The sequence below is a fragment of the Capra hircus genome, chromosome 5, assembly GCF_001704415.2.
Source record: "Capra hircus breed San Clemente chromosome 5, ASM170441v1, whole genome shotgun sequence".
Lineage (NCBI taxonomy): Eukaryota > Metazoa > Chordata > Mammalia > Artiodactyla > Bovidae > Capra > Capra hircus.
Window position 1 is genome coordinate 56,580,153 of NC_030812.1, and position 11,674 is coordinate 56,591,826.

At 45.3% G+C, this 11,674-nt stretch overlaps 1 protein-coding gene and 1 long non-coding RNA gene across 3 annotated transcripts; both read right to left on the minus strand.

The window, feature by feature from the left end:
* Window positions 84-1,623, minus strand: LOC102168701. The gene is made up of 4 exons (XR_001295696.2): window positions 1,520-1,623; window positions 1,381-1,405; window positions 675-697; window positions 84-419 (listed from the first exon to the last, which is right to left on the minus strand). It is a non-coding gene; the product is annotated as an uncharacterized LOC102168701 (long non-coding RNA).
* On the minus strand, window positions 4,023-10,745 carry PA2G4 (proliferation-associated 2G4). Of its 2 annotated transcripts, XM_005680371.3 has the most exons (13): window positions 10,459-10,745; window positions 8,540-8,668; window positions 8,182-8,287; window positions 8,020-8,089; window positions 7,677-7,769; window positions 6,163-6,226; window positions 5,844-5,922; window positions 5,617-5,695; window positions 5,399-5,532; window positions 5,007-5,101; window positions 4,776-4,903; window positions 4,567-4,620; window positions 4,023-4,356 (listed from the first exon to the last, which is right to left on the minus strand). In XM_005680371.3, the coding sequence occupies exons 1-13, from the start codon at window positions 10,544-10,546 to the stop codon at window positions 4,291-4,293; spliced, it is 1,185 nt and encodes a 394-aa protein (XP_005680428.1). In that variant the 5' UTR covers window positions 10,547-10,745; the 3' UTR covers window positions 4,023-4,290. The 2 variants fall into 2 exon arrangements, with proteins under 2 accessions (XP_005680428.1, XP_005680429.1); XM_005680372.3 differs by lacking the exons at window positions 5,399-5,532; window positions 5,617-5,695 and having other exon boundaries at window positions 10,459-10,727.

An 11,674-nucleotide genomic window follows, 5' to 3' on the forward strand; every position in this document is an offset into this window, starting at 1 on the left:
CTAACACAGGGAGTAGAGACAGACTGTACTGATAAGAGAATCCCCAGCTAGTGTAACCATAAAAAACCACATCACACACAAAATTTTTCTTCAGCTAAGACAGCAAAAGAGATGATTTATTGTACACGTTACATTCAGCCACAACTGAGAAGAGAACTAGTCCATAGTTATCACAGGTCCAAGGCAATAAAAGGGACGGCTCTGATATGAGCAAGGTAGGTCTCCAAAGGTGGTCAAGGCGATCAGAATGGCCATAGATGTTCCAGATCCATTGAGAAGTTCTAGATAGTAGGCATGCAGTCCACACTTTGTACCAGCGTCCCTGGCCTCTGGCTTCCCTTGTTTCTGCTTCTGTGGCTTCCATAGGTGTACAAGTTTACTTGGACCTCTGCCTCATCTTTCTTCTTTTGCGCTTCAGCCTGAAAACCAGACATAAGAATACACCTCGGGCCCACAAACCCGAGTTCAGTCTTTCCCTCCAATCTTAAATGTGCACCCAATACAAAGGACAGGTAAAATCAACCAACACTACGATTCTGTCGTCTTCTGCTCAATTCATGGCTTTGGCCAGTCAATGCTCATAAGTTGTTTTGGATTTCTAAACCAAATGTTCGTCCCAAGTTTTGTCCACTTTCCTTCACTCTCCCAGCCCCACCTCCTACGTCCCAGCATACCTGCGCATTCGCTTCTTCCTCCACTGGCAACCGATTATAAACCAAGGACAGAGAATAAAATAAGATATCATTAGTTTCAGTAACAATGTTTAGATAGGGATATGAAGAACACTAGGGGAGGCTTCCTCGGTGGCTTAGACGGTAAAGAATCTGCCTGCAATGCAGGAGACTCAGGTTCAATCCCTGGGTAAGGGAGACTACCTGGAAAAGGGAATGGCAACCCACTCCAGTATTCTTGCTTGGAAAATTCCACGGGCAGAGGAGCCTGGCGGGCTACAGCCCACAGGATTGCAAGGGTCGGACACGACTGAGCGACTAACACTTTCATAACTTCCATGAAAAGCACTACTTAGAACCGGGTGGATTCTTGATCAAGTAGGAGGGCTTAGTCGCAATAAACCACATCAACAATCTGGACTGCCACCTGGATCCCAGACGTAAAACCATGAATCCTGCCTGCATGCGCTCTCTCCCACTTTCAGCATCTCTCACCACAGAACTTACCTACCACCTATTCTGCTTTTCCCCACAGAACTTACCCACCACTTAATATGCTTCTCCTCAAACTATCCTTCCTCTCCCACTAGCTCGTTAGCACAACCTAAGAACCCGGCGAAACCGGAACGATGGCCGATTTCCCTTGCCAAGGTCTCCCCTACCAACAGCCAATTCTTACAGCTTTAGCTAACTGGCAGGGACTGCTTACCTTCGCTCTCATGGCGCAGAGGTTTCTACGGGTAAAGAAAAAAAGTCTGCAGTTAGTTTGCTGTAATGATGGTAAGTGCAGAGATCAGATGTTTATGGATTGCAGTCGGAACACGAACACAGGCATCACTGACACTCACCTCAAAAGATGGCGCTAAGGCCGAGAGATCGCCAGGGGCTCGCCTACGGATATTTAATGGAATACTCAGTGTCGTCACTTCCGCTTTCTCGCCCTGCCCCTAGGGGCGGGGTTGCCCAAGGGGCGTAACGATAGTGTTTGGCAGTTCGCTGGTGTGTGAAGTGATTAAGCTAGGAGAAAATTCTGTTGGAAATCAGTATTTTGATGTACAAGAATCCTCTCACCTGTTTTATTATGAGGATACCGTATTATTTAGATATGAGCACATATTTCCAATAAGAGACCTAGAGGCGCAAACGAGCAAAGGGTAGCTACTTCCGCCTTTCCTCCCGTTGCTTCATGGGAGTTGCAGTTTCCTGGAGACATCCTCCATTTTACTGTGGATTGAGGCGGACTGTACAAAAAGTCCTGATTTGTTTTACTGGTTTACCTTATTTATTAAACTATCTGCAGGTTCGATTTTGGAACTTCTAAAGGTCCTAAGATTGCAGAACATTGAAAGGATATAAAGCGGGGAATTGAGAAAGCTGTTATACTACAAAAAGAGACCTTTGTTACTGTGGAAAATAAACTTTTTTCCTAGTCAACTGGTCTTTCCCTACAATGCCTGAGGCAGAATGTCATAACATTCCTGGCGACAATGCGTCTTGTTTAGAAAATACTTCAGTGATTCTCCCTCTTCAGAGTGTGTGGTAAGTCGCTTCAGTCCTGTCACATTAACAAATTAACGACAGATCTAATTAATGGACAGAAGGAAAGCCCGATCAGCTACATGTATCTTTAGGAAGGAATAGTATTTGGTGATATGACAGCTTCCCAGTATCAAGATATGGTTAGGTCAGAAGCACCCAGAAAAGACACTGTAAGATTTGGCTACAGAAAACGTGTATTATGAAGGATGAAAGAAAACCCTTCATCATACAGACTTCACCTTATTCACTGTAAGATGGAATGAGGCTTGTTATGATTCCTTTTTTTAGCGTCTTCTCTAGAAAATTTCACCGTTTTAGTTCTGGAAAATTAGATTTCTAAATTTCAAGTTCTTAAGTGGCTCTAGAATTGTCACCAATGGACTGTAATGTGTTTGAAAACAAAAATAACCACCCTCCCCACCAAGATATCAAACCCACTGGGATTTCACCTGTTGATTGCTATAAACCCTTAGGAAGAGATCTGTGTTCAGTTTAATTGTTTCAGTTTAATTCAGCAGTAACATATAAAAAATGCTCTAATACATGCATTACCCATCAAATCTCAGGGTAGCTTGAAAAAACGCGTTAACACTAAAGGCATTCTTCCTGGCTTCCTAAGCCAAGACAATCACTTTGTAGTTTAATTTTTTTGCAATAAACATTGTGTTCTAAATAGTGTCAGCAGTAAGGGGTATGTTTTTACTTCAGAAAACTAGACCAAACTCCCATAGAAAATGTACCATTAATTCACAAAACCCAGGAGTTTTATGTCTTCCCCCAACCCAAGTTATTCAGTATTTTAGAAAAGTAGAATATGGCTATAGAAAAGTGGTTTCAGGGATTTCCCTGGCAGTCCAGTGGTTTAGATTCCGTGCTTTCACTGCAGGGGGTACAGGTTTGATCCTTGGTTGGAGAACCAAGATCCTGCGTGGCATGAGGCAAGGCCAAAAAACCCCCCAAAACTGGTTCCAAATGATCATCACTTCAGCTCACTCTCCACCATCAAATAAGAGCAGCATACAGACACGTGATTATGAGCAAATCCAAATTTATTTTAATGCCATGTCATTTTCAATGTGTTTAAAAACCTCATAAGTTAGTGGGAGCCCTAGTTCCCTGGGACAGCATGCCAGAGGTACTGAAAGGTCACCTTTCTCTCCAAACCCCTAGCAATTAATCCAAGTCCACAGCTTCAGAAAGCCAGTTTTGTCTCTTCAGTCTGCTCCTCTGGTTACACATCTTTCTTTCAAGGAAGGGAAGTAAAAGTATTTCAAACAGGGAACAAAACCACAGTGGAGCTTCCAGCTCAGGTTTCTAAGATGGAGCAAGGGAAGAACCCCACTGACTTCAAAGAAATGGACAAAGTTGAGATGGATTACTTCTTTACAGCTTTGTGGAGGGAGGAAAAACTGTCCTGTAGAACAAAACTGACTACAAAGATTTACAAATGAGGATCCAATTGACAGATGAGAATCCATTGGTAAATGCAGGCTCCAGCTCCTAAAAATGGGAGGGGCCTGGCTCGACAGCCTGGATCATAAAAGGAATCTGCCACATGTGAAGAAAAACAGTCTGAAGAATAGCTCCTCTCTATTTTGAGGCCTGATAAAAGACTTTGGGAAAGTGGGAACAGAGAGAGGAACAAGCCCAAACAGATGGGAAAATGCTGACACTGGAGTGGTATAAAAAAATTTCATCTGAGTTTTTAGTGGTGGTGGCTGTGTTAGCCTCCTCCCGTTCTGTTGTAGGGCCATAAACCTTGACCAAGCAGAGAAGAGTAGAAAAAGGCTAGAAAGAGGGGCTTGAAAACGATGGATTTTGACTCCTGATTTTATTATTCAATTTCTCTTTTCTATTTAAAGTAGTCTTCGGTGGCTGGGAAGCCTGGCCTCCCAAGACCAGAGTCAGTTGGAGCTGGTTGTTGTTGGAAGGGGCTGGGATGGGGGACTGGGAGGAGGACAGGGAGACCCCGCTCTGCTCGCGGTCCTGGGTGGAAAAGTCGAACTGCACTTCACAGAGCCTGGGGTGTGGTGGGAAGGGGATGAGGCAGGAGTGGCAAGCTGGGGGGACGGGACCCACCTCAGTCCCCAGCTTCATTCTCTTCTAAAGTTTCCCCACTGGTAGCATTCTCTGCAGTCTTAGAGGCCTACATTCATGGAAAGGAGAGAAGATGTGTCAGTTTCCAACAACTTAGGGTACTGTCTGGGGGACCAAGGACAAGAGTATTCCTAATTCTCTAGGTCAGGGCTGAGAGGAGAAATAAGGACATAGCGACACCTATATCCCCACCAAGACCCAGGAAAGTGAATAAAGATGATCAGGTTCACCCCACCAGGGAGGGATGATCATAACAAACCTTCTTTTTTTTCTTTTTCTGGGTTTTCCGACTTGCAGAACTCTGGAGGAGCGCCTGCAAAACAGAAGAAAGTGAACAAATTTTGAGGAACATGGAGCAAATGCCAAGTGCTACTCTCGGCACTGCAGCTCTTCTCAGGACTTCCCATCACTCAGTCCTCACTCCCAGAAAAAGTGCCATGTCCCTGCTCCTTTCCATCACACACTAACCTTGAGCTCTGCATCCTGGACCTCCATCTCGGACTTGTAAAGGTCAGGCTCAAAAGGACCACTGGTTATCCGCATAGGGCCATTGGGCATAAGCAGAACTGTAAATTTAAACTGGGCAACAAATTCACCTATGAGAGAAACAAAGTGTTTTGATAGAATGTCCCCTTGCCTTCAAGGAGAAGGGGACCATAATCGGAGCCTTCAAACTACAACTCTCTTCTCAGAACTCACCCTCCTTCTCATAGAGAACATTAAATGGTTGTAGCAGTTCATGTTTGGCGCACTCCACCACACCCATGCGGGCCTTCTTCTCATCTTCAAATGCTCTGGGGAGGGGAAGACAAATTCAGGTATCCTTAACTCCCTGTCATGTCTTACCACTTTGTTCCTGTTTTTAAATAACCCCTACCCTCAGGCAGAAATCATGCGTAGGATTGCTTTTTGTTTACACTACTTCCTATGAGAGGGAGAAAGAGAGAAGGCATGCATGCAGGCTGGAGCTACAAGTCTAGGTAGAAGAGGAGGGAAAGAGGGCAAGCGGGGTAGGGGAAGGAAAGAGATCTGGCTGTATGGTCTACGGGTCAGACTGTTCCAAGTCCTGTCCTCGCTAAGTGCAGTAGTACCTTAAAGTAAAGGGCATGGCATCAAAACGCCTTTCAACCTCACTGAAGAAGGCACGGGAAGTTTTCATTTTCAGGCCATACTGCTTAGAGGGGTCTCTCTTGTAAATGGTGGTTCTCTGTCCTGCATCCTTGGCCTATAAAAGATCATATTTGATCTGGTGCTCTTGGAACCCACCCCCAGCCTCCCCTCTCTGCTGGATCTGGTAAACATTCATCACCTTGCCCTCTCCTGAGCTGACAAGAACATCCACAGCATATACTTCATGTACCTCAAATTCTGCTTTTTCATGGTCTTTCCTAAAAGAACAGAAAGGGCACAATAAGGAGCAGTAAGTGGTTCCTGGAGCTTAGAAGAGAAGGTGGATAAGATTAGCCTGGAGTATGGAAGAAGTTCGTAACTAGTCTTATATGACAGAAGGTAGATAGTGGGATACAGGGCACCTACTTCTGCTGGTCTGTGGGATTCTGGATAATGGTTTTCTCTCCATCAATGACATGCTGCTTCAACTGGTGTGACAGCATACCTGTAGAGGACAAAGCCTGTGGCACCACTCATCTAGAATCCCCAAAGGTTTCCAACCCACCTACCCAAGTAGAGCCATGGAGCAGGCAATGAGAGCAAAGTGCCCAGCTATGGAAACGGGGCACTGAGGTTTGCGGCTTGGATTATGCCAGAGCCAGGATGGATGCTCAAGGGAACAAAAGTCTTAATTCTGCTAAACCACTCATACTGAGACCCTCAACCCCACTATCTGAAGTCTCACCTTCTATTGGTGTGCAATTAAATGAGTGGGCAACTTTGTTCCAGGCTTCTGTCACTTGTGTGTTCTAGAAGTACAAGATCAAATAAAACGTAAAATACCAGGAGCTAGTAAGTTGTCTACTATGAGAAGCAGCAGCATAAAGAACTGAGTTCTAATATCCTCCAGCAAATGCAATGATTCTCAGTAATTTTTCATTTCATAGCCCTAGCATCTTACAACCTAGAAATCAAATTTGCATACCATTTTACAAAGCACTATCACAAAGATGGTCTGCTTAGACAACAATTCTGTAAGGTGACTAGTGCCAACAATTCTGTATGGTAATCTACATCCTAATCTGGAGGAGGAAACTGAGGCTCAGAAGGGTTACATGATTTGCTCAAGGTTAAACCAGTTAACCAAAAGAACCTGGTATAAACTCAGGTTTTCGGATCAAAGTGTTTAGTCCATGATACCTGGCATTCTAACCTGTTGAAAGGGTACAGAAAGTTTTATTTTGTCCTCTTTACCTCTTTCAATCATGAGCTGATCCTCACCTAAATTATAGTTAAGAAAAAAAGGAAAGTGAATTTCCAATCATAGCTATTATTAAACTACATGTCAGGTACTGTGGTAATCACTTTATATGGATCATCTCAATCTTCACAACCCTGTGAGAATGAGGCACAATTTAATTTTTCCCACTTTACAGATGAGGAACTTTTGAAGTTATTTCATTTTAAATCAGTAGTGGGTGGTAATGGGATGAGAATCCAGAAAGTCTCATGTCATAGCTAGACAACAGCCACTACATTAATAATATCTTATAGTAAGCATATAAATAATAAAAATAATCAATATGTAAAATATTAATAGCTAACAAAAGGGTTAACTATGTGCCAGGTACTATTCAAAGTGCTTTATAATAGCTCTTTGATAGATACCACTGCAAGAAAACTACAACAGAGGCTGAAGTAAAAACGATGCAATTAAGTGATAATGGGGACAAACGGATAAAAAGGGTGAAGAGCACAGAGAAAGAGGATGCTTTATGTATTGAACAGGTTCTGAAATCTAAGTGTTAGACAAAGTCTCCACTAGTAGTCTAACATGTTATTGTATGAATTCATGAGAAATTTATGATCAGTGGACGTCCTAATATTGTCTTGGAAGGGTCTTTGGCCTTTCTTTGCCACAAATTTACTGGTACTATTATTATTTTTGTGTTATAAGCTTTTAAAACTTAGTTTCAATATCTGTGTTTTATTGTGAGCTATCTATCTCAAATTATTTCCAGGAACAATACACATCCAAAACATGAAAAAGGAAGGATCTCTATAGGCTCCATGAGAAAAGGAGCACCCATCATCCCCTTACAGTGAGCATCATACCACCTAAGGTAGGCACTAAGATTTAACATCTCTTCGGTTTAAACTCTTTTAGTTCCTGCCTCTTCTCTTTCAGTATAGAATAGCAGTACATCCTGAACGCACCTTTGGCTTTATCAAGCTTTGGACTTGGACTAAACAGCTCACCTGATTTCCAGGTTTGACCAGGCGTAGGGCAGCTTCAGCACAAAGGTGAGCTGCCTTAATGACATCTGCTTTCCGCCCTGTTACTTGGGTCCCCTGTAGAGGAGGAAATGCAGTCAGTGCCTTCCAAAAAAGCTGATCAGTTAATATCTGTGTGTCCATTATGTATCCAGTGGTCAGGAGAGAAACCACCCTTTCCCCTTTTATTCTCTAGAGAGTCTCAAAACTTAATGTCGTGGTAGTAGGTGAGGATAAGAGGCAGCAGTGGGAAAAAAAAACAACCCAGCAGCAGTGAACCCTCCCCAGCTCCCCACTGGCTGCATAGAGTTCAAAGCAGTCCACCTACCTGAGCTACATCAACCACAAAAGTGTGAGCCACATTAGCGATGAAGCCATCCACGTGGACCCCAAGGTCACTGAAAGGCAAGAGCAGAGTACAGCATTAGCAACTGGCACTATTGTGAATGCCGAGGAAAAAGACAAGTGCTCTAAAATGGTTTAAGCTTACATTTTTACCAAGTCACCTTCCTTGAGAATATAGTCCTGGTCGCTCTTCAAAGGGGAGAAGTGACATACACAGTTATTTACTGAAATGCTGGTGGGAAAGGCAATACCTGTAAAGAAACAATCAGCCTTACTGCCCTGCTCGCTCTCTTGGAACCCTCCTGCCCCTCTGAAAAATGAATGGATTTTCTTCAGGGTCTTAAGTTTGATCAGTCTGGATTGAGTGGGAAACTGAATTCCCCTTGCCATTCCAAATTTCCAAATATCTCAACCAGTGCTGGGGTAAAGGTTGCATTATTACAGTAAAACAAACAGGACTCAATAAGGGTCAAACTTAATTAGGAGGGGATTGTTTTTTTTACCTTTCTTCATTTCTTTTTCTTTTTTGAAAATCTTCCCTGTTTCTTCCATTATCATGGCATCCCCTTTCTCACACAGGCTCAGTACCGACACACCTGAACAGGATGCTTCCACCAAAGACCGAAGTACCCCTGGGAACAGAATCCCATATATCAGTCCTGAATGTGTTGTCTAAGTTAACGTCCAAGAAACACCTAGAAGTCGGACTTAGAGTTTCTGAGTCCAACTTAGAAATATTCCCTAGTACCACTGCTCTAAGGATAAAAAAAAAGAGGAATATGTTTTGCCTCCTAGAATGTACCTGTCATCTCTATAAATCTCTACCTTCCTCTCCTTAACTTAAAAAAGCCAACACTCCCTTCCCTCCTTTATATAGTGTGACAGCTAGGTATGCATCACCTGTCTCCTAAGGCAAGGGAGACTTTCCAAAGATGATACTTGTGGTATGGTAGGAGATTTATGAACTTCAAGGGCATTCTCACCAAGATATCCAACACATGCAAAGGAGACTGGAGGAAATTTATAGGCACCAGGGACAAGAAGGTAGACATACAATTGCTGACTCTAAGCTGATGCATTGTTAAATGCTACTTTCTTCCTTTCCCAGACACCCCAATTAGGAGGTGTTAGTAATCTCAATTTATGTAGACTTATTTCTTCAAATAACAAGTCAAGAAGACTTAACCTTGGTCCCTGGGCTCAAAGAAGTATGTGATCCAAAAGAGTTTCAAACTGGTACTGGGAATCACAGGTGCCTCAGAAGTTATAAACTGCAAGAGGGAAAATTTTTTTTTCTGATTTAAACCACTACATATCCATTGTGTTACAAAGCATTTATTCTGTTCACCCATACCCTCTCCATGGTCCATCCTGGACTTCAGATTTTATTTTTGTGATCCAAGTTTTGGTGATTCTTTGAAAGTCTGAAAAACTCAGATTTTCAGTCACAGGATCAAAAGCATCCTAAATGCCTATCTTTACTGTCAGAACCATTTAAAAGCCCAAAGACAAACATTTTGTGTCCTCTAACTGGGTTTTAAATTGGAAAGAGAGAAAATAGAAAGCGAGACATCTGTAGAGAGTGGCAGGCAGCTGCTGAGAAAGTCAAGAGCACAATCTTATTAAGGATAACTTATGAGATTCTAACTTCAGACCCCCTTTAACAGCACTATTCATAGGTTTGACTGGCTGGGGTGAGAAGGACCTCGAAACACTCCTACAGTTGTGAAACACCTAAGATCAAATTAGACGACTAACTAAAGCCAACTCCGCAGATTGGAGGTACAATGAACAACTTCAAGAACAGTCAAACAAGAGTTATGGGGTGCTCTCTAATAGTCCCTGAGTTGGCCCTAGAGTAGAAGGCGGCCCCCACCAGGGAAGGAGTTGAAGTAAAGAACGAAGGACTACAGCAAAGCACGTGGTAGGCAAGCTGGTGTCAGGGACATAGCGGAGGAAGGTAGCCGGCGAGCCGCAGGGGACCTGGCAACACGTGCGGGCCAGGCTCCTGACGGCGGGGAGCCGCGACAAAATAGAAGCGCTTCCTTTTCGAGGTGGTCTCGCTGCCACCAATATCAGAGGCAGAAATCTGAACTGAAGGGTGAGGAACAGGAGGTACACCTCGCCTCCTTACCAACGGCCTAGGGTCGGGGCTGGCCAGGGGCCCAGCTCTGCTCTTCTCCCAGCCGCCCTGCCGACCGTCCGCCAGAATCTCCAGAGACTCCAGCCCAGGCCCAGCCTCTCGGGTCCCAGGCGCGACACGGAGCCTGCCCACCACGCCACCTCCAGCAGACCTGAACCGGGCCCTCACTAACCCACACTGCGTGACCCCACCGCTCCAGCTCTCAGGAGCCAACCCATCACCGTCTCCCTTGACTCTCCCTCCCAGCCTCAATATTCGGACCCCTGAGGCCGCACTCACGGTTAGCAATGTCGCCCCCCATCTTATACTTGGTCACGACCAGGTCCTCGGCGATAGTTTGCTCCTGTTGCTCGTCCTCGCCCGACATCTTCCCACCACCACCGCAGCCTCGTTTCTCTTGAGCCGCCGCCTCTGTCGCCCTTCTCAGCCACAAGCTGTGGTCAGAAACCCCTTCGATCCGCGAAGAGACCGCGAGCAAAAGCGCGAGCAAGCTAGGGAGCGGGAGAGCAGGCGAGAGCGAGAAACTGCGAACGCGCGGGCTGAGGCGCAGGGCACGCTGGGACAATGAGTCCCTCCTACTGCCAACCCCTAGCCGCCCTCGTGGACTACCGAACTACAATCCCCAGCATGCTTTTCGCGCCCCTAAGCCAGGCCCTGGGGCCTTGCCCTCCGAGAGCCTCGCACGCTGGAATCGCCGAGCACGCTGGGAAGGGTCAGGCTCCGGCGGGAAGGCGGAGCCGTTGGAAAGCACGAGGAGAAGCGTGGTTTCTCCCTGAAAAACCATATCCACCAGGAACGACGAGAGATAACCCGTAATAGAGAGGGGCGGGGTAAGGGGGAGGGGCGGAGCTACGGCAGCGAAATAGGTTTGGAGGCTGAGGGGCGGGGTGGAGCCGAGGCGAGTCAGGAGGATCGTAATAAGGGTGGGGAGGTGGGATACGCCCTTCCCTGAGTCCCTGGAGCGGCCGGCGAGACCGGCCGGGCCAGTCCTCTTGTCCTCAGGTGCTGGGAGAACCGGGAGGGGCAGAGCAGGTATGGAAAGAGATCGGGAGGGAGTCCGGGAAGCAGGGGCTGCTTGGGCAGCCAGATTTCTGAGCGATTATCCCCATCTAAAGACCGGACTCCCACTGAAGATGGCACTGTTGTTCTAACAACAAGCTTTGATGGCCATCTGGGGGAAGTGTTCACAGAGACTTTTTTTTTTAAGAGAATGAGTTTTAAAACATGAATTTCAGTATTCTACCTCTTAGGACTTTTTCTAACGTCCCTGAACGCGTTGTTTTGTTATTCCCAGTTGGTTGCCCTATAGAGATTTAATAGTAAAACCCTAAAATGAAAAGGACTGTGCTCTATGCTCGTCTTAAGGGAATAAGGAAAAGTAGGGATGGAGAAAGCGACATGGGGTCCAGTAGGATTGTCAAGAGACAGAAAGAAGCATCCACTGCTGAGAGACAGGGAAAAAGAGTGTTCTATCTCATACACTTTGACAGGTTTT